At 40.0% G+C, this 24,056-nt stretch overlaps 1 protein-coding gene across 1 annotated transcript; it reads right to left on the bottom strand.

The window, feature by feature from the left end:
• Positions 1–4,363: 4,363 nt before the first annotated feature.
• On the bottom strand, positions 4,364–23,660 carry MSL1 (MSL complex subunit 1). Its single transcript, XM_063300675.1, has 8 exons — positions 21,562–23,660; positions 16,776–17,002; positions 14,501–14,877; positions 9,241–9,305; positions 6,939–7,006; positions 6,332–6,456; positions 6,101–6,173; positions 4,364–4,853 (listed from the first exon to the last, which is right to left on the bottom strand). Exons 1-8 carry the CDS (start codon positions 22,330–22,332, stop codon positions 4,763–4,765), a joined length of 1,797 nt encoding a protein of 598 aa, XP_063156745.1. The 5' UTR covers positions 22,333–23,660; the 3' UTR covers positions 4,364–4,762.
• Positions 23,661–24,056: the final 396 nt, after the last annotated feature.

Genomic DNA, 24,056 nt, shown 5'->3' with positions numbered 1-24,056 from the left:
CATGAGGATCAATGTGGGTTTTTACCAAAAAGACAGTTGAAAGACGATGTTAGAACAGTACTGGATATTTTGGAATATTTGGAACAACGTAATTAAAAACAAGCTGCATTGATCTTACACGCAGAGAAGGCTTTTGACAATTTGAATTGGACTTTCCTGTTTAAGGTTTTAGAAGATAGGAATTTTGGAGAGAATTTTATAAAATAGATGAAATCAATTTACACTTAACAGACAGCACAAATAATCGTTAATGGAGATTTAACCAAACCATTTGAGATACCAAAAGGAACAAGACAAGGCTGCCCACTGTCTCCTCTCTTGTTTATTCTAGTTCTTGAAATGTAAGAGATGTAAGACAAGATGAGAGGATCATGGGCATAAAGAATAAAACAGAGTCATACAAGTTGAGAGCTTTTGCAGATGACTTCATTGTGAATGACTTGATTTTGGCTGACCCTTTAAAGGGAATTGAACTTTCAATGAGTAAATTAAAAGAATGTGGGACATTAGCAGGTTTTAAGATGAATAAATAGAAGATTTTAACAAAAAACATGAAGTTACAAGATCAAACAGAACTAATGAATAAACCAATTGTAAAATTATTTTTTCAGCACTGTTGTAATTTTGAATGATTGTCGAACAAGGAAGTTGGTAAGCAAGGTGTACCTGTACACATATATTGAGGAGTAATGGGATTTATATAATCAATTATACTTTTTCTAAATACATATCCATATATTTTGGTTCAAACTTCATACCATATACCATCTTTTAGCAGAAAGAGATAATAATTTATTAAACTTGCATGCCACCTGACTCAACAACTCTGGGTAGCTCACAACAATCAAAGAAATTACAATAAAATATAAAAATAAAGAAAAAACTATGACAGGTGCAATGAAGTGAGGGGTCTCACTCTCCCTCACTGAAGACCTGGGTGAAAAGCCAGGTCTTCATAGCTCTTCTAAACAACAGCAGAATGGGGGCCACCCAGATCTCAGGGGAAACCTTGTTCCAGAGGGTAGACACTGCTACAGAGAAGGCACACTTCAGGGTCCTGATAGATAACATTGTTTAATCAAAGGAACCCAGCACGTCAACCCTGTAGGATCAAATGGGCTGGGCAGATGTTATAGGAGACAGGCAGTCCCTCAAGTAACCAGGCCCTATGCATCTCATGAAGCAAAGGTGTTACATGGGCACACTGAGGCATGCCCATTACTGCTCATGCCGCTACATTCTGGATCAGTTGAAGCTTCTGGGTGGTCTTGAAGGAAAGCCCCATGTAGAAAGCATTGCAGTAGTCAAGCTGCAAGGTTACTAGGGCATGACAACTGTCTGAAGCACCCCCTAATCTAGGAAAGGGTGCAACTTGCACACCAGATGGAATTGTGCAGAGGCCTTCCTGGCCACAGCAGACACCTATTCTTCAAGCAGAAGCTGCAAGTCCAGGAAGACCCCCAGATTGCATACCAACCTTGAAGGGGGAAGTGCAACCCCATCCAAGGTCAAAGGTGGTTCCTCCCCATTTAAACCTATACAGCCTCCAGGCACTGGGACCGAACCTTGACAGCCTCACTTGGCTGGCTCAGGGATGAAAGATACAATTTGGTATGATCAGCATACTGATGATACCAAACCCCAAACCAGCGGATGACCTCACCCAGTGAGATGTTGAAAAGGAAGGGAGAGACAGTAGAAGCCTGCAGCACCCCACACAGGAGAGGCCTACGGAGTGCTCTCTCCTAACCAACAGACTGGATCCAGCCCTGGAGAAAGTGACACAGAGCCAGCTCAGAAGGATATTGTGGTCAGCAGTACTGAAAGCCGCCAAGAGAGCAAGGAGCACAAAGATGGATGCAGCACTGCCATCCAGGCTCCACCATAGGTCATCGACAAGCACAACCAAAACTCTCAGTACTAAAGCTTGGCCTTAAAACTGACTTAAATGGGTCTAGATAATCTGTTTCCTGCAGGGTGTTCATCAGGGTTCTCTCTACCACCTTCTAAACAACCTTTCCCCAAAAAGGTAGTTGTCAAAAATTGTTGGGGCCAAGGACGGCCTCTTGAGGGGGGGGGCACAGTACCACCTCTTTCAAGGCTTGAGGTACCACTCCCTCCCTCAGAGAGGCTGACCCCACAGCACAGACCCAACTATGGGTCACCACCTTGGTCACTTTTACAATCCAAGAGCGGCCCAGATCTAGTAAACAGGTGACTGAGCTGACAGCATAGAGAACCCTGTCCATTCCTAGCCACGGTCAAATGACTCTCTTATTTGATGAATGACAGGAAAGGCATAGAATTTCAAAACTATACCTGGTCTGTCAAATGTCAAATGAGGCAATACATGACAAAAGTATTAATATTCTTTTCATTTTATTGTAAAAAAAATTTTTTTATTTCAATTTTGTTTAAACATACAAGCAGAATTTCTCTTTTAATACTCCTTGTTAACACTGTTAAAACTAAATGAACCAAAGCAAAACAATTTTAAAAACAAAAAATGAACATTAACAGCCACGAATTTGGTATTTACAAACTTTTTTCCTTTATAAGATATTTACAAGACAACTGATTTTACATATTTAAAATGGTATAAAAAAAGATGCATTTGCAGACAACCACATTTGAAAGGGCAGAAAAACAAGAGGAAAGGATTTATAGACAGTTTTTAGAACTACCATAAACTTGGTTAAAGAAAATGTTTGTTTATTTGTTTAAAACAATCAGATCTAATTTGCATTGGCTTTTCATTACACAATTTTCAAATGTTGAACTCCCTACAGGGTGGGAAACTATTTTTTCCAGCCCATTCCCAGCTAACATCCATTGCAAACTCTTTCTATAAAACCCTACCTACTTCCGCACACCTATTCATCTTTTTATGATGCACGTGCTACAACTGATTCTAAGTCTTTCTGAGTCAACATTCTATTCTGTTCACTCTGGGAAGGGAAGAGACAATATGCTATTTTATTCAGAACACAAACTGAATTATTTCTGATAATAGTCTTATTTTGGGCTAAACAGAAACACTGTCTTCTGAAAATGGAATCTAGATTCAAGAAGTTATCTTGGGGCCCATTTCCAATTATTTTAGAGAAAGAAAGATCAAGTTCCAAAATCAACAATGCCTTCAACAAGCTTCTACCAAAAGTCTGCTTCCTTGAAACATCCACGCTTGTACTTGCAGGAGACAAAAAATAACCACTTATGGATGCATGCTGGCATGCTAAAAAGCAAAAGATCCAAATACAGCCTTATTTAAAACAAAATCAGGCAAACATTTTGCACTACTTCAACTACAACAGACTACATGGCAGAAGAGAGGATCTGTTCTTGTAATTTTAATTTCAAGTCATAGAATATAACTTTTAACAATGCTCATACTAAGTGTGCTACCTTTGGTGGGAAAAATAGAATTTTAAATTCCCATGGAAAATTACCCAGAAGTGGGACTGCAACTGTCCTGAAATATCTGGAAATTAAAATGGAAAAATGAAACCATATTTTTTAGTGTCCTCTGTAAGTGATGCAGGAAAATAACCTGAATTAGGTTTTTTTTTTACAATCTGGGAAACTGAAACTTTTTCCCTATTTATCTAGAAATTTTAGTCAGTGCAAAAAAAAAAAAGTTTCACTATTCCCCTAAGCAGGCAATACACAAACAAAGGCAGCTTCCCAAAATGATGTAGATCAGGCAGAAGGACATGCGGTTTTACAAAGGAATTCCCTGTTTTCAGGGAAGGATGAAAGTGTTGATTTCCACTTACTGTAAAAGTTACAGGATTATGATTGGCTTAAGAAAGTGCCAAACTTTAAAACAATCACAAATTAAAGTTTCAGCTACTACTCAGTATTTCCATTGGGGAAACCCAAACTGCCCAATTAAAAAAATAACAATAATAATATTTTCACAGTTTTGACAGGATATCTGGTAAAACAAAACAGGAAAACATCTAGAGACAAACTAGCATTGCATGGTTAATTCTGGATTTTGCCAAATTATCTCTCAGAACTGTGACAAAGTTGTGAAGGCATGTAGCCCTTCACTACCAGAACTACCTGCATTCAGTATCACAAATTCAAGACCTGATTAGTAATTGTATTTTGATCAGAAGGCATGGAAGGAACCCATTGAAAAGCACTGAAAAGCCAATGGGGCAGGAGAAAATACATGAATCAATATGTGGATGCTTTATAGAACAGCAGTTAGAAGCAATAGGTCAAATGAAATGTCTGTGTTGCTCAATGATGGATAACCCCCTCCCCCAAATTTTCAAGGCCCTTAATTAGCAAGCTAATTATTCTTAAGAACTATATATATATAGATATATATAACTATATATATCGATATATATTCAATCAGAGGTGGGTTTCATGTTTGTGAGAACTCACAAATGGGAAGTGTTTAATTATACTACTATGCTTGTCCATCTTTCATAGCTTCTCAGTGGATTGTGCTGGTTGCAGCTATCCAATACAGCTCAACAGAGGCACACCATAAATTGCTAACCTTATTCTCCCAACACAAACCTCCAATACTTTCTACCAAGCAAAGAAAAAAAAATGAAAAACAAGTGAAAAAAATTCAGGGAAAAAATATGTAAGCATAAAAAATATTTATAGTGAACAAGAATATACATCATGGGGGATGGTAGAAGAAAGTGACATAACAAAACATATACAGTTCTCTGCCATTTGCAGCAAATAGCACAGGCCAACCATCAAGACAGAGATTTCTCCTAGTTTGACATGCCTATTTCCTGCATGTCCGATGAGGAGTCTGTTTCTTCTGCATCTCTAGCCGGCAACGACTTCGTTCGTCCAGCCACGGCAGTTCAAAGTTCCTGCCAGGCAGAAAGTGGCCCATAGAAGATCATTAGTGATGATAAAGAGAAGAAAGAGGTTAGCAGTTCATGTCTACATTTGCATAAGTTGGTTGCAAGCCTACATGTCTGGCAGCAAAGATCATACTAAAAATTAAACACATAGGCACAGTTTCTAGAAACTTTGCGTAACACTGAATATTAAATATTATTAATATTTGATTAATATTAAATATATAGATGATATTGAACTTTAGCTATTGAAAAGTGTTTCATCAATAGCGTTCTTCTACAATAATGGGTGTTGTTTAATCATGTTTGCTGAATAAACAGTTCACATAACCTGCTATCCCTTAAGCAACAGATTACAAGCTGTAACAAATGCATCCACACAAAACACTAACATGAAACCTCAACAACCACATTATGGCTTAGTGCAATGTGTAAACCCAGCCACTATCAATTTTAGAAAAAAATGAAACAGAAAAAAAATGAAAATGTGAATTTTAATTCATGGGAGCTGAAACTAAAACCAATTATTTTTTCCCAATTATTTTCAAAGTATTTTATCAATACATTTTCACCTCCTTACCTTTGCAGTGTGAAAGGACGTAAACCATGACTGCAAGAATGCAAATAACAGAAAGGCCACAGAAATGTGATTTGTATGATACTTACCATTAGCTTAAGGATGGAAGAGTCCCATCAACAAAATTAGAGAGTGGAAGAGTTTTAAAAAGGGAACAATTCAAGTTGTCCCTTGTAAAATGGAAAACAGCATCTTTTATAAACAACTGAATATTTCTCTGAGATAGGATTGATGCTGACAAGTATTTCTTTGCTTAATCCATGAACAAGCGAATCAGGAGCTGCAATTGAGCCTCCCAACCTTTTGCATAATTCCTATTTTTTAAATATTTAGCTGTTACTATTCATAGCCCAGCTAAGGAACTTACCATCAAGCCTCTAAGATTTCTCAATTAACTTCATCACTGTTAAGTCTCAGAGAACCAATTCCCTATCACTACCTATGCATTATTGTCCTTAGTTTTTGTAGTAACCTACAATACTAAAATGCACTTAGGATTTTAGATGCCATTTGATAAATATTTGAATTGGCATTCTCTCATCATAGTGAAACCCAAGCCTGTCCACAAAATAAATAAGCACACAATACACTGCATAAGCAGGAACAAAGTAGCTCTCCCACAACTTTTACAAAATATATTCTTCCTTAATGCAGGTATGTAATACATTGGTATACTTACTGTGGGGTTAATTTTGGTAATGGTCGGCCAAACGCTACAACAGGCAAATATGGGGTGATCAGCAAGCTTTCAACTAGAAGAGGAAATGGAAGAGAGAGGAACATTATATATTTAGCTACAATGTTTATTCACATATGATACTTATTTGAAAACATCTGTTTGTGCAATAGGATCATCCCAATCCAAGATTCTCTGTACTTAAGTATACGAAAAATTTTGATGACCACTCACCATCATCTGACTCTGGGAAAAATGAGGTAACTTCAGGCTCAGATTCCTGAATTCCTTTCTTTTTATACATTCTAAGTTGCAGTCGCTGCAAAATTCTTTGCTCCCGGATACGCTGAATATCCCACCTGTGAGTAGAGGAGGCAAAGGAACCACAACAACAAAAAGTTTCAAATTTTCATTTGAGGGCAAATCTGAGTATTTTAGGTTCTAGAAAAACCATTATGCCACATAGTTAAGAGTAATGCTGCTCTTTGCATTAAACAGGATGCTTTTCAATTTCTATGGGATATCCCAAGTCCTTGTATTACAGCTAACTCATAAAATACCCACTTGCTTAATCCTTTGCTAGATGGAATTGCTGCCCATGCTTTGTTCAACTAACTACAATGCCCCAATCCAAAGCCACCCAGCACACAGTATAAGGCAAATGCATTATGCTAAAAGATAGATTTAAGACATACCAACTGCTCAAAACCTTTCATATTATTACATGCCCCTTTTTTAACTGCTGTTTGCAATCAATGCAACCTCTATGTACTGCTAAATGTTTAAATAAAAGTGGCTGCCTAAGTTTATGGCATGTAAACAGCTTTATTTCATCACTCACCTTTTCCTCCTTTTCTCATCCAATTCCAACTTTGCATGTCGTTTGGAGAAGACGTTGTCTTCTAAGTTCTGTGAAAAGTTTGATAAAAGGGAGAAAACATACAGGTAACATTATGTGCTATACCTTTCCGTGTATCTGAGTTCCTCTCTTTCCATTTTCTGATGGAAAGATTTAAGTCTGCCTTGCTATATGCCATGTGTTCATAAGAAGAGGGTCTAAACTTCCTTTTATGATACCGTAACACCCTAGGGTAGAAGGAAATAGGAACTGAAGATGTTCAGGACTGCCAGCTTTGCTTCCGGGAGGCCTGATATGCTTTTTGCATCTTTGCAACACCAATGGAAAAAAATCTATTTATTAAGATATTATTGCTTATTACTTTTCATATTACTGTTCATAAACACAATACAGTAAAAAAAATGACCTATCTAAAGATGTTCATTCAAGAAGTAAACTCTGAAAACACAGAGTTAGGAAAGATAAGCAAAAGGTAGATTAATTGTGGTGAAATTGGACAATTGATTACTGTAAGCAGTTTCAAATACAGATGTCACAAGTGAACAATTCTGCAAATCAATCTTTCTTTTGACAGTTTGTATTTTATTTAAGTGACAGTGGTTAAGCATCTCCATCATGTCCCTTAAGTGTGAATAAAGGACACATTCTCACAGATATTGAGTACTAGTTGAGGGGCAGGATTGGATTTAGTTTTATCAAAACCAAAATGTGTATATTACTGCAGGGATTTTGAATTTGGTCCTTCTTTGGTATTTAACATTCCATTTTGAAATGCTGTGATGGTATTACTAGTATATTCATTTTGGTTTTGAAAATGATTGTAGCCAGTCCTTAGGGCAACAAAAGGTCCAAAGGCCCAAATCCTGCCCCCCACCCTGCCTCAATGTTGCAGAATCCCTCAAGGTCATCCCACCCAAATTTGGCAGCTTTCCAACTTTTGTCACCAGTAGTTTTAAAAGAAAATAAACAGAAAAAGCCTTAAGTAGAAATAACCAATTTCATTTTCAAGTTCAACAATTCCTTTCAAAAGCTCCATTAGTTTTGCTTCTTTTGGTGATAACACAATGACCTCACTACTTCTGTGCTCAGAAATCAAATCTCCCCCCTCCACTCCCCTCAGTATGGTCGCTGCCCAAAAAAACGATGGTCGTACTGATATATGATGAAAAACCACAACAGAAATAAATGTCTTGCAGGATCACAATTCAGCTGCCCATAAGAATAGGCAGGGTTGAGATATTGGATATTTTTTTGCCCTTGCTTGGCAAGACAAATTAAACCTAAATAGCAGGATTAAACACTGTAATAAAAATGTAGATTGTCGATCAGTATTGGCAACCAAGGCCCTGACAACCGCATGCCAAAAAATGCCCTTTATCTACAACACTGCTCTGGAGATTTTTCTTTATTTGACAATTAAAAATAAGGATTGTCTCATCCAATACTATATCTTATCAAGGAACAACAATATCCTATGAAATTCTCCTGAAACACCTTCCTTGGGAATCAAGTAGGCTGACGGTCAGCTTTGAAAATACTGAGCCAAGACAAAATGGCTGCTAATCAGTCTCATGAACATAAATCTCAGTACAAGAAACCCTGCTTTGTTCATATTAGTAGACTACCTGTTTTATACTGAAGGCTAAATATAATTTGCAAACTCAAAAAACCACCATAACATGCTAAAATTCTAAACAGTTATATTAGCGACAGGTGCAGAAGTAGGTTTTAACTATTCTTTAGACTGCAGAGAACATGTCAGTATATCACTAGAGGAAGTGGATGCCATCAAGATTGGGGGGGGGGCTTCAGGGGCCACTCAAAATATCTAACCCACAGCCACTATGTTGCCACTCCAGATCAAGAGATAAGCATTACAAAGTTTACGAGGGCGGGCGGGCAGGCAGGCAGGCAGGCAGGCAGGCATATATATATATATATATATATATATATATATATATATATATAAATGATATTATATCTATATCTCTATATAAAAGAGATTGCCCATGCATATATATATATATATATATATATATATATAAATGATATTATATCTATATCTCTATATAAAAGAGATTGCCCATTTTGTCCGATATTTCAACATATGTTTCCATAATAGTTGTAAGGAATATCTGGTTAATCTAAGGACAGTAAGGTTTGAAAACATTAGGGTAGAACAGTTCTTCTTCCATAACAGTTTCCTAGGCTGCCTATTCCACACCAGCAATTATACCCAGTACACATTGCTCAATTCTTACTGTAAGGCTATTTGCTTACATACCTCCAAAAGTTCAGAAGGATTCAGATCTCTCAGGGGCTCTACTGTGTGGTCCCTCCATGATGGAACTAGAAAGGGGAAAACAGTGTTATGATACTAATTTTAAAGAAACATTTCAGTAAAGAAAGCTAACGATGTAGCCAACCAAATGTTCTGAGTTAAATTCAGCTTTGATATTCCACTAGTATTAATTAGCTTAACACTTTCCTTCCTTTTTCCTTTTCCACCACTCTGCATGAAAACTTGAATTTTGTCCTCTTTAGCAGACAATTTCCCAGTATTATCTGATGGCTTGAGTTTAACTTGCTGTTAAACTTATTTTTAAATACTTGCTCACACCCACACAAGTGCTCAAGGTAGGTTATATAATGCCTTTTAATTTTATTCTCAAACACCCTCTGACAAAGACAGGATTTGTTTCAGGTTTCCCAGTCAGCTTTGAAGTTCAGCAAGGCTTAATTTCAGCATTGTTCAAATACTACAATCCAAAGTGAGCACTGTGGAATAATTATTCAATGGCGAGAAACCACTTGTTTTGATAACATTTTATAAACACCTTGAGAGCCAGTTTGATGCAGTGGTTAAAGACACCAGGCTAGAAACCAGGAGACTGTGAGTTCCAGTCCCGCCTTAGGCACAAAGCCAGCTGGGTGACCTTGGGCCAGTCACTTTCTCTCAGCCCTAGGAAGGAGGCAATGGCAAACCACTTCTGAAAAACCTTGCCAAGAAAACTGCAGGGACTTGTCCAGGCAGTTTCTGTGAATCGGACACGATTGAACAGAAAAAAAAATAGAAACCTTGATAGATATATAGATGGTTTTTAGTATTTAACAACCCTATAGAATCAATAATATATTCATTATCTTCCAGAGTGTCAACAATCCAGAGCTGAGCTGCAAGGATCCTCCCTTTTATCAGGCAATAAATCCCTGATACAAATCAAAATTCTCTTATAGAACACCAAATGGGTTCCTACATCATACTAAGCCACAATGTAGGGCATCTGATTTGGGCTTAGCAAATTATGTAATCTAGACATTGTGGTTTATAAATAATGGTTTATGACAATGTGTTTTGGGAACCAGATAAGCCAATAACCAAACCACTGTATTGCTTACTATTACGTTAGTGCAACCAATGTTTATTACACATATATATCTTAAATATTTTAAAGTAGATATTCCAATTAAAAGTATCTAAGAAGGATTAATTTTAACCAAGTTTATAAATGAAATCCATAAAAACCCATTTACCTACATGTACCTATAGCAATCATAATGTAATTCATCAGTGTCCTAAAATGACAAGCTACAGTGAGTCTCTTTCAGACTATAAATTGGTCCTTATATTGCAATTGCCTATTTTATCATTATCTGCTGGCTGTAAACTAGCACCGTATTTTCTACCATCACACTTGCAAAGTTACCTGGAACATTTTCTGAAAGTTGCCAAGATAACTTTTTGAAGAGATGAACAATCTAAAGGTTATCTCTGGTGACCGTTTATCTAAGACATACACAGAGGCCTTACAAACTAGGTCTCAATAGCAAACCATCACATCTTCTGAGTTTAAATCAGCTCTAGCTCCACCTGAAGAATTGGCTAACTATCACAGGATCCTGCAAGAGACACTGGGCTCAATACTTTTAAAAAAGAGAAAGGGATTCATGAATGCTTATTATCCTTGAGAATTACAAGTGAAAAAATTCAGGATATTTGCAGCACATGACCAGGTGGCTATTTTCATTGTGCCTGACATCTGAACTGCCCCTAAGTAACAAATTGGCTGCAGATGGAAGTAAGCTGCTGGACTTAATGAACCTTTAAACAAATATAGCAAGGCAATTATTAAGACACAAGCACTTATTAAGTTAGCAAAAACAGTCAAATAGACAAGGGCAAAGCCAAAAAAAGACACAAAGAGAGATCAGGCCCTCAATTTGTTGTTGTTGTTGTTGTTGTTGTTCTACTATTCAATTACAACCTGGCATTAAAAAAAAGCTAACTTAGAAGAGGAAGAGGTGTCCGCAATCTGGTGCGAGAGGAAAAAAAATATCTTTCCCAACCTTCAAAAGGAAATTGCTTTGCAGCTTCTCCAACAAATGTATTTTCTTTGCCATTTTGTGAGACACTGTAAAAAGAATTGCAAAATAGTTCATTTCTGTTCAGGTTCAAACTGGTGAAATATGGGATGACATCAAACAAAAATCCTAGACACTTGTAAGTAATCAATTTTATTGGGGAAGATTGGGAATTTTACAGCTGAAATTGGAGAGGCACAGAAAGAACATTACTCCAATAGGAACAATGGCAAATGATGGTATTCAGTGGGAGAGTGTTTCTCCTAACTGGAAGAATACTGCTTTAACAGCAGTACTCAAAGGAAAAAAAGAATACTATGCCTGATAAGTCAGCTTGTAAAAAAACTGATAACTTGATGAAAAAGAATGAAATGTTTTCCTTGAATTATATCTTCATGGGGAGTTTGTGAAGAAAATCAGGCTAACAGCAGAACAAACTGTGTTACTATCAAAAGCATAGCGAATAACAAATTCTCATTTAATCACTGCATTCACATATTGAACCTTAAACTAACCAGAATATTTTAGCCTAACATGTTCTGTGAATCTAGCCTATCATTTATGGTTCAGTGTGTTGTTTACTTAAGTAAACAATGGAAGGGTTATTTTATGGATAAGTTTGTTGTGTGACCCATGTGAAGTAACCTCATTCCATGACCACCAGCCATTAAAGTATGTAAGAACAGTGATACCTGGTTGTTCTATGGAGAAAAGCCCGCAGGGATAACCAATCTATGTATGAAACATTTTGTCACACGTCTTCTTCCTAGTTCCTTCAAGGCACATAGAGAAGCTATATCCTTAAGAACTGATTGAAGAAAGCCTGCTGTTAGTCGTATTTGTTTTAAATAATTCTGCCCCCACACTTAATCTCAAGATATAGAGTTATCCATGGAAGGAATCAACTACTTCCTGAGAAGGCTACAAAGAAGGAAATTAAAACAAGCAATTGCTGCATAAACACATACAATGGCTACCCCCTGTCTGACTGAAACTGCATAATGCCCCTCCTCTGAAACAAGGACATGTATATTAAGATGCTCTTCCCTGTCCCAAATTTAGCTCTCATGGATAAAGATATGAAAGTATGCTGAAAGTATGCTTGCAATGGTTTAAAGTCTCAGACATTATGCTGTAAGATATTTTCAACTGCCTACACTATAAACCAACTAAACTATCATGGCTTCTCTTTAGGACAGCTGAAAACTGTAGTTTGATAAAAAATATAGTGATTTCAAATGATTCAATATTTTGAGAAAACTGGATCAATGAACAACACTCTTTTCTTTTGATCCTTCATCTTTCCAAATTTTCAGATTATGATCCTGTCACCTACAAACCTTTCCTTGCTGTGTAAAGTCAAGGCTCAATTCAATAAATTATGTAAGTATTACTTTTATCATACATTTTATATAAGAAATTTGGAATGCCAAATTTATGTTATCTAGATGAAAACTTGTTTTATTAATGCAAACTCCGATTACTCATAAAAACATACTATCGCTCAAAACTTATCAGTTTGTCTTCTATTACCAGCACTTTATTATACACAAACCTCCATGTTTTATGAAATATTTTAGTAATTTTTTTAACCTATGCAATCTGAATTAAAAATAAGAACATGTACACATTAATTTACATAATTGAGTCTGATCTTGTTTGCATATCACAGTAGGCCTGAATTTCTGCAAATATTCGCTTACTGTGAATCAGACAGCATAACCATAAACACTGCTCAGTCTGGTCCCAGGAACAGATAAACAAACTGTCAAATCTCTTTTCATGGCTAAATTATGACGACACCTTACCTAGGATCTATAGCTTGCGCTCTTATCAGTCTAGTACTGGAAGTCAAGCTTTGTTCATGTTTCTGATCCTTGGCTTGTTTGTAAGAGGCAAGACAAGGATCCTGGTTTAGAGAACAATCTGATTAAATACTTTCATTTATCCATTTCCACTTATAGAAGGGGTCAATTGGCAGCAATTGAATAGTGTGTGGCAGCACATTAACTCATTGACAATAAAACAGAATTCTTCCGTATCTTCCATTCTTTGTTTCAATGTAAAGTACAACTGGAACTTCACCATGCCTTTTCTTACCAAAGCTACGCTATATGTATAATCTTGACTTCAGAAAAATTACCTTTACACCATATCTTAGCATTCTGTTACATCAAAACTTTGGCAATTCATTGTTTTTATCCTTTTTAAAAATAATCCGATCAGACTATCTTAATCAGGGTTCTGTTTGGTAATCCATCTCTTCTAATCCACAGCAGGGCCAATTTTTATACCCAATCTGTAATGTGAAGCCCATTTTAATCATACTTATTTTCTGCCTCTTCCTCCATTTCTACTTTTCCTTCTGCTCCACTTTCCACCTTCTTCTTCATTTAAAGGTAGAATAGCTTTATGATTCAACATATACCTCAGTTCAGAGTGCAACTCTAGTTTGGATATTGATTCAGGCTGGTGGATTTCAAAACTTAACTGTATCTTGTCCCACAGGGTGACAATGCTACAGCAGCACCCTCATAAACTTAGGTTAAACAATTGCCACAAAAGCTTAATTCTAGTCACTGAACAGCATGTCAGAGCAACTTTGAGATGCAGCCAAAATAGCTTATAACCCAGGAGTTGCCTAGGAAGGGAATGAAGGCAGAGAGAGACCTAACTTATTACCTTGGAAAGCACCAGCAATATCAGACTTCTCAATCACACAAACAAGTGCACTTCTCTTCAATCACTTAAGCTAATTTTCAACTGACAATTAGATATCTGATATATTTCCTTTCATTTGTACAACCAACCCCTCCCCCCATCATGAAATATCATGAAAGGGAGCAGATGGTGACAGAAAGGGATGTTTATTGCACATATTGTGAGCACATTGAGCCATAAATGTCACTGTTATTCATAAATATCACCACAGGTCACTAAACAGCGTGGTTGATCTTCATACACTGCTCACACACAGTCTAGAGCAGGGAGGGTTTCAAAGGCTTCGATATTCCAGACCCAGTCAATCACCTGCATCAGCATCACTCAGAAATGGAATGTTGCTCTCTAGCTGTCTTCAAGTGTTCAAAAGACTCTTAAGGAGACCCCCAATGAATGAGTTCCATGCCCCCTCCAACCCAACATCAGGCCAATCACCACAAAGGCACAAGCAAGCCTCTTACTTGCTACAGTCTCCTCCTTCTTGGGAGAAGGCTCTCGCAACGGGGAAGGGGGTGGCTGGTGCCACCGACACAAGTACATTTCAGTGGTGGAAAGATACGGCAAATCTTCTATTTCACTGCAGGAGCCCTTGTCCTTTGAATGGCACCCAGGTCCTTTCAATGGAGTTGAAGACTTCAGTTGTGTGTCCACCAACAATCGAGTTTTCTCTGGAGTCTCCTGACTTCGCAGTTCGCGTCTGCTTATTGATTCAGTTAAAGAACTACTGGGTTCCTCCTTTAATGGAGAAGCCTTTGGCGTTTTACATTTGACTTTTGAGAATTCAGCTACCAGCTTCTTCACTGGAGTTTTCCTCTCGGCACTTCCAAACGCAGATTTTCTGCAAAAGGACAGGGAAAGGAGCTAATAGCAGCAAATAGAAAAAAGGCTGTAAAGGACCTATCAACTCTTTCATCAAGCTATTTAGAAATTACAAATCTACTTAAATTTAAATTCCTCAGATCTCAGAATTCACACATGGATTTAAGAGGAGCTTTTTTGAAGAAGTCACAAGATTTAGTTCAGCACAACTATCACAATCTCAGAACACAGAATTATGACAAATCACCAAAAGTACTATCCTGTAGCTCCTGACCAGCTAGAGATAGACTTTACCACATTCAGTATTTAATAAAAACTTTAGTTTGAATGAAGTGCTTATCTCAAAACCAGCAATCAGTAGAGTCCCTCTGGTGGGAGGAGATGGGCAGTGACAAATTTGATGGGTGGGTGGGTGGGTGGGTGGATGGATGGATGAATAAATAAATGTGAATCAGCAGCAGCAGCAGCACAAGTCATGAACTCTCTATCTGAAATCTCACCTCATCATCCCCCCATCTATAAATGTGGGGGAGATGTAATAGCATTAATATTCCTTTACTGTAATGTTGTAGGAATTAATGAAAGTATGTTGTTGTTTATTCGTTTAGTTGCTTCCGACTCTTCGTGACTTCATGGACCAGCCCACACCAGAGCTTCCTGTCGGTCGTCAACACCCCCAGCTCCCCCAGGGACGAATCCATCACCTCTAGAATATCATCCATCCACCTTGCCCTTGGTCAGCCCCTTACATAAAGCATTTTCAATACTAAAAGGCAGACGAATAATTAACATTTTGTAATCACTGATCTATCTCCAAAATTCTTCTGTGTAAGATTTTTTATCATCAAAGCATGTTATATTCTAAAAATCAAAAGGCAACGTATGAAGTGATTATGGACGTGGTGGTAATAAAGATGGACTGTAAGGATAGAAAGGTTATGTAGAAATACAGTAAATGGTATTGATATAAACTAATTATAGTTATGCTTCCTTTTCTTTTTCCTATCTCTTGCCTTTAATTACTTCGGTCTACTACTTCATATTTCCTTTCTGCACTCTGCATAAAGTTGCTTAACCTAAAAGGGAATAGTAAGATGGGTATATAAGACACACTGTGTCCTCTTTTTTCCTTGGCAAAAGGGAGGAACAAAGACTTATCAAATTAACGTATAAGCTTAGGTACCATGTTGCTCATGCAGATGATTGCTCGAAGTAATTATTTCCTGCAAGTAATTCTACTTAGGAGACAACTATAATTGAGGGTGCCCCATTTGATTCATGATCTGGCTCTGAACTGAGATTCATGTCCCCCATTGACTAGCAGGAGAAACAGAAATGGCTATAACTTTTTAAAAAGTATTAATATACAATTAAAGTTACAGGTAACAAGTAAAAATATTCCAGCATACAGCTAGTTATACAAAGTGAGGAGTCCCCTGTCTCCCCACCCCCACTGTTTGAGATGTAAAAATAATGAATCAATCCCCTCCAGTGTTAGGTTAACAACTCTCAGTAAAAATGCAGAGATTGTAGAGATTCATTTCGGCACAACTTGTCTAATTTCAAAAAAATCAAGTGCACAGGTTTTGAAGCTAGTTTTCTTTAAATTCTGATCAATTTCAGTTCAGTTTGAGTTATTTTGTGGGGATCCTGTTTCGCATCAGTGAGAATCAGAATTTGTACTCAAGAAATTGAATTTGATTCAGCTACAGTGATATGTATCCCTAGTGAATATTTTTGAAACTAGGTTTAACCACTGTTTCCTTCAAAAAATTAGAAATTAGATTTTGCAGGATATTAGGGTTTCTATGTAAGCAATGGATAGCTCTTTCACAGAAGAACAATTTTCAGGGCTCACTGATAAAAACCGTGACAGAATGGATTTAAAGACATAGAACTGCAGCTTTCTAGCTTTACCGTTTGTGACCCTTCCCATTCCTTCCATATGGGAAATGTTTCAAAGGCAGCGGCTGGGAGGTCTCCAAGAGCTCTTGTGGTGGGCACTCTATAGGCAGCTTCTCTGGTACTTCAGGGTCAACCTTCTCCTCTGTTTCATACCCTTGAAATATCTTGTGTTTCTCACGCTCGTTGTCCTTCTTCACCAGTTGCATCCTCCTTTCCATACGCTCAATTCGAGCAAGGAGCTAAGAACACAACATTGCAATTTGGTATTAAAGGGGAATTCCATTAACTAAATATGATGTTCCTAGTTACTAAAATTTACTCTAATTTGACATTAGGTGGAAACAAAGTGAAAGATCTACACAAGTTGCACTATTTTCATATTGCTAAGTCTGCAGTGCTTACCAGTATACTGTATGATGATTTGTTTAAAATAATTCTTGACAAGATTGGCCCCATTTGTGTGTACTGTGAGGAAAAAGATTCTCTTCCAAAATACATTATCACCCATTTTCATCTAAATGACCAGCAACAGTAATCCTTCCTACAATGAATATACACACTATGTTTAAACTGTTGTATGCCAGTGTTATTGGACTAGCCAGTGATGCATCTTTTTGCCAGAATAGAGCTTTTGTTTCAAAAAAAGAAGTCTACTTCCTTTTTATGAAGAAACACCATGGTAGTTACATGTAAACCACCAGAGAGTGTGATTTTTTAGAACTGTCAGTGCTATGGATTCAAAGGCAAAAATGTGCATTGGAGCATGCAAGGGCATGCATATAGCACTTATTCACAACTAGTTGAACCAAACTCAACTTTTCTGGGGACTGCATGACAGCTTCAAAGGGCAGCTGTGCAATCCAGGAAAATATTTATTTTAAAGCTTTAAAAAGTTGCAGCAATCTGCATATTTGCCCGTGTACTCTAAAGCACCTTTTTGCATTTGAAACTGAAGTGCCCCACAGCTCTAATAATGTAGGGGTTCAATTTCCAAATCAGTGGATACAATTACTTATATAAGGTGAAATTTCTACTATAATTAAAAATTTAGAGGAGCAACCCTTACAGCTATACCTTATGTTACTTCCCTTTGTTAATGTGAGCTAGACCTATGTATGTTCCATTTTGAATTATATGCACATAATAGTGTCCATTTAACTTATCAAATTAGGGTATTTTTACTCACAGAATATTAAATGTATTATAGATTCTTCAAGAATCACATTACCTTATTAAAAACACAAAGGATGATTAATGTTTACTACTACTTTCTAGCTCACATTCATCAGATAGTACTGGGAACAGACTCTATCCCCATGGTTCTCAAAGCATATACTCGGAATCAATACCAGAGCTTTAAAAGGAACGCATATATGACTACAAGCTCTCTATCTAATAAGGTTATCTTAATTCTGAAGCAGCACCACAGAAATCAAATAAAGAGCCATTTATGACAGCTTTATTGGCTGAAAACGCAGCTTACCTATGAATGCCACATGAAGATCTGTCAAGTTGTCCCCTTTATCTAAGCTGTCAATTTGTAAAGCAGGAGCTATCTTATCAGACTTTTCCTTCTCTTAGGCACACACTACCAAAAATCTAACTTATCTGTTTCTCTTTGCCTCTGTTTCCTTTATGCAGATTGCTATATAGTTATATTATCTAAAATACCTGGCACATTGCATGCAGCCACTAAATAAAATTTTGAGAGTCCTCCCTTAGGCTCAGAAGCTGGCTAGGTAACTCTGGGACAGTCACTCTCTCTTAGCCCACCCCACAGAGCTGTTATGGGGAAAACAGGAAGATAGAGCATGATGTATGCCATCTTCAACTCCTGTTACGAAAGGCAGGATATAAATCTAATACAAATAAGTAATTGCAAGGTATTTGGATTGGAATGTTAAAATAGAATTTTTAAAAATTATCACGTGAACACCAATAACTAAACAGGAATGCAAGTGAAATTATGCTATATCTAGAGCCTCTCAACTATATGATAAACCAAGAAAAGTAATATTTTAAGTGCTTTGCATCTTACTTGTTGCCTTGTTTTAATTAAAAGAATGTAAAAATAAATCCGATAGGCCAAGGAGCCTGCCAGATTCCAAGGGAGATATTGCTAGGCACACAAGGCCCCACAGCTATCACTTAAAGACTGTACATTTTGTTCCAAATTCTTTACCCCTTCCCCATTTCAGCAACCGCTATAGCACATAAGACTGATTTAAAGTATTGCAAAAAGTTCCTGATGGCGTGAAATCATTCCACTTCCTCAGTTTTCAGGAGGAATGAAGGCTTGATAGCCAGGCAGCTTCACACAGCTACAAAAGCTCATTTTCCCCCAAATGACCAAATGCAAGCAATACGTACAGAGAATATGGTTGGGGTGTGAGAAGCAGCAGCAGTTCTTTTCTGTGGGGAGTGGAGGTGAAGGAACAGTGATGTCCAGGGGTGAGTGGGTCAAAAAAGTCCAGATGGTGGCCATGGTAGTGCAATCAAGGACCCAGCCCTTTACTTATTTATTGAATTACCCAGATGGTAATTCTTAGAACAGTATAATTCAAAATCAATTTCAACAAAGCTTCTATTTTAAACATTACTATTGTACACAACATGTAAGAGAGGCTGGTGATAGGAAAGAAGATACTGCAATATTTGCACAACTGAAACTGAAATGAGGCACCTCCCCATAGGAAGAAGGGGTGGAACACAGAACAAGAAAGAGAATCACTGCAGACACCTTATAAATCTGCAGCAACAACCAAGCCAGCAGTTCTAGTATCCACCTAACTCCCAAACTTTCATTTATCTGTTCTGTATATATTCTAGCTCCTCCTGGCGTGCATGTATATGGTTTGCTCTCTTTTTTTAAGCCTGTGCAAGAGCATGTGAACTACTCAGTCTGCTATCATAACATCCTTGACTGTAAAATGGCAGCTGACATCTTCATACTGGTTAATTTTGCAAAGGCCTGATGGGAGATCTTTTTTTTTTTACACTGTAATGTTGGAACAGTTTTCTGCTACAAACAGTATAACATTAAATACGTATGCTGTTACTTCCTGAAACCAGATGCTAATGGTACTACCCGACCCCACATGTACTTTGCACATAGACCCTGAAGATTATGACTAAAGGAGAGGAGAGAGAAGTGCTTCTTTCCTTTGTAATAATGGGTGCAGCAGCTGCAGGAACTGGGAAGAGGGGGCTATTTTTAGGCTGCCGACATGTCATGCATACAGGCCAGGATTAAAATCCTTTCTGGCAATTTAGGGACAGGAGTTGGAGGGGGACCGGTTAAAATGATAAACCATCGGACAACTAAGGAATTTACATTATACACTGTTTGCTTCAGATAGTACTGTCTCAAAAACAGCGAATAAACAAACCAACCTCCATTTGCAGCTGATCCATTTTCTCTCTCCCCCTTTTCCCTCTTATGGTAACAGGGTAAAAAAGTAATAGATGACTTGCTTATCCATCCCCATGCTTGCAGTAGGCATCTCTTTTGCACGGAGAGACAGAATTCTCAATTAACATCAGCTCTCACGCTGCAAGTTCATAGGCTCTGAACAGCTGAGTTTTACATTATTTACTAAGATGAGGGGAAGGCAAGATAGCGTATGTAGGGTCCAGGCAAAGGTAGAGAGGAATACCTTACTGGAGTGGCACATTTTTTTTCCTGCAATATTCATAATTAAAAAGTGGATTGGTGCTTCTGGAAAATGGGAGAGGAAGGAAATCACACAGAGAAGAAAGGGGATGGAAGATAGGCACTAAACCTATACCCGCAATGTTCCTTTAAAATGTACCAGTTAAAAGGCCCTCCCTCTACCCTCTTGGTGTCCACATGACATAAGCTGCATCTGATTGTTTTGCTGCCCCAAATCAGGCCCCTTTAAATTAACTCATTTTGTGCCATATACTTCCCCAAAGCACATGCCTGTTGCTTTAAGTTAACCCTAGTGTTGCCAATGCCTTCCTGCCCTGGGGCCATAAACCCTTCCTCCTCCTAGATAGCAGCAATCCCTCACCAAACATTACATATCTAGGCTGTACTAGTGTCCTTAAACCCGGCCTATCAGGTAGCCAAATCACCCAACATGCTTCTTGGTTTAACCCCTAGGCTATTAACCCTATGGTTGCTGAACTTGAGGCATACCTATATTACAGGCCATATTTTAGTCCAATTAGCTATCGAGGTGTAACATTTTAGTGTAACTATTGCTGGGTGTGTTGTACTGTAGTTCATTACAGTTATACAGAAAGTAGGACTCCATTTTTTAATTTTATGAAGCTCTCATTTCCTTGCCAGTTAATCTCTCTCATATAGTTTCTATATTTGATTTCCATTTCAGGAGCCAATCACCAATTACACTAAACTCTTTACCCACTCTTCTACTCATGCACCCTATTTCGATTGATGGGGGATATCTATGTTGGATTCTTAATCTTCCTTGCTTAACTTTCCCTGTATCTAGAGCAACTCATTCCCAGAACTAGGTGCTGAAGTCATATACTATACCCTCATCCCTTTACGGGTTATCAGTGCACGTTCACCCTATCCCATCTCTCTACAAATCCACTCTCACTAAGCATGTGCATCCCCTTCATTAGGCGCCATGATTTACATTAACCCCTCCCACTGTTAACACCAGGATCCCGAAGTTAACCCTTCGAAAATCTGTGCACATCCAATGTTTTAACTATTAACCCTTGAATCACCACATTTCCCTAACATTACTCAGTCCAACTTGAACGTTAACCCCTTCTACCCATTTCCCAACACCCAACTCACTGTGTCCCTCTCGGCTTTGAGTTCTTCGATCTCCTTTTCCTTGGCCTGCAACTGTTGCTGCTGCTGCTCGATAAGGTCCAACTGGAGCAGCAGGATCTGCTTGAGGCAGGCCGCCTGGCTGGAGTTGCCCCCGCCGGCCCCCATGGGGCTCTTCCGAAGGCTGCTCCCGCCGCCGCTACCGGTGCTGCTGCTACTGCTAGCGCTTTTCCACTTGCCGCTGGGTTCCGATGGAGCCGGAGAACCCCCCGCTGCCACTGCTGGGGGTGGAGGAGGCTGCCCGGGTTCAGCCGTAGCGGAAGCGGACGACGGTAGCGGCGGAGGAGGCGGCGAGAGAGACGCTGGAGCTCCTCCAGGCCCGGCGTGGGAGCCGCCGCGCTTGCCGTCTTTGGCGGCAGTAGCAGCGGTGTGTCCGGGCAGCACCGCCTGGTACTTGGAGGGGCGGGAGCTGCCGGCGGCATCGCCCACGCCCGCTTGCCGAGTACTGCCTGCCGGGCACGGCGAGGGCACTAGGCCGCCCCAACAGCAGCCGCCGCCGCCACCTTCCTGTTGCTGTTGTCCGGGAGCCGCGGCCGCCGCAGCCGCCGGAACAAGAGCCCGGCCCTTGGGGCCCGCTGCAGCCACGGGGGCCGGCACGGGGATCTGGTTCTGCGGGGGAGGCGGAGGCTGGCGGAGATGCGGCGGCGGCTCCTCCTCTTCCTTCGGGCCAGGCTCCAGCAAGCCCGGCCCCGTCGTTGTCGTCGCCGCGGTTGCTTTGTAGACGGTCGATCTCATGGCGATGCAGCACCTTCAGGCTCCAGATTCTGCCGCGACGTCTCCTCCGCCTCCCCCTTCTCCTCTCCGCTGCCGGTCCGAATTCCCCACCTGGAGCCCTCGGGGGGCGCCGCCGTCGTCGCCACCAGCCCCACCAAGACCCATCGCCTCCCTTTCTTCCTACACCACCTTCCCCCGACCGGTCCTCCCGACTCACCAGCCTTCACTGCTCCCTGCTGCTAGTGCAAGAACCATCTCTTTGCTTTTCTTGCTCCTCTTTTTCCAGACTACAGGAGTGCCAGCCCTGCTGAGGCAGGAAAGCGAAGTGGGGGCCCTGCTGGCTCTCCAGAATGGAGGGGCCGCTTCCTAAATAAATGCGGCTGATCTGCTTAGATCAGTCTTAGATTCTTCTGCAAGGAATGGGGGGGAGGGGTGCATTTGCTTCACCCTTTTCCCCCCAAGGTTCTCCTGGGAGGAGGAACGTGAAAGGTGTCTTTTGGTTTCTTTCCTTCTAACAGACACAGCGGTGCCCAGTGGGTATGGGGGGGGCACAAATCGGGGAAGGGGATTACGTCTTTCCTCGCCCTCCCAGCAAGAATGGTAGAGAGGAAGCGTGTGGGCTGACCAACCCAGCTCCCAAATCGATCTTCCCAAATGAGGAACAGCGAGCAAGCAATTCTCCCTATCTAGTGGATCCCCCCCTCTGGGAAGCAACCTCCCGCAAGAATGTGGGAAAGGTTGCCGGCTTCCCCCTTTGCCACAGTCTACAGGAGCCGGATAGAACACACGATGTTGTGTCTTGTACACTGGACATGGGAAGCCAACGGGTTCCCTCCCGAGTATCTCGTTCGCCTAGCAGCTTTTCCCTGATCCTTTCTGGGAATAAGGTGGCCCCATATTCAGAGAGGGGGGGGCAGCTGAAATTAAGGGGTTCCTTCCACCTACTCATTAATAAAATGAATAGGGTGGAGAAAGTATTATGGGAAGGGCTACTTCTACAGGCAAGATTGGAACTATCCTCGGTATTAGTGGGGGGTAAATATAGGTGGGCTCCTTCTGCAAGGCGCAGGGGCGTAAGAACTCCTCCTCGAAGGCTAAATACTTATTTTGAGGGGCTGGATGGGAGATGCGCGGCCTGAAGCGTCCACGGGAGGCGCAGGAATTTCTAGGCGTTTCGCCCTTTCCTTCTCCTCCCCTAAACTCTAATCCGGAATTTTGTCACACTCTGACAACACGGCGGAGCAGGGAAGGAGGAATTCGGTGCAAAAATCCGGGGCTCCCGCTCTGCTCAATCGGTTACCTTTAAACGGCCGCCATGGCCCGGGCCGCCTCCCGGCACTGCGCATGCGCCAACCGCCATTGAGGGATGGAAGAGAGGCACCCGGGAGGGGGGAGGGGCAACGCTCTGAGTAGGCGGGGAGGAGGGGAAGGGAAGATAAAAGCGGGGAGGAGTAACGCAAGAGCGGCGGGAGAGAGATGAAGTGGAGGGTTGGGAAGCTTCCCGCCTCTGCTAGCCTGTACTAATGTATTAGCGAGGCGTAATGCAAAGACAGCCTCCTACAACGTATGACGTACTCTTAAAACATTAAATGCTTCCTCAGTAACGAGAGCACCTCCAAAATCAGAGAGATCACCTTGGGGATGCAGAAAAAGTATTATTCATTTAATTTAATGCACTCTGAATTTCAACATACATAGCCCAACAGCTGTGGCTCCATAAATGGATTCTCTCAGTGAACCCTCTT

This window comes from Candoia aspera, chromosome 4 (assembly GCF_035149785.1).
Source record: "Candoia aspera isolate rCanAsp1 chromosome 4, rCanAsp1.hap2, whole genome shotgun sequence".
NCBI classification, from domain to species: domain Eukaryota; kingdom Metazoa; phylum Chordata; class Lepidosauria; order Squamata; family Boidae; genus Candoia; species Candoia aspera.
This window is presented reverse-complemented; position numbering and strand designations above follow the sequence as displayed.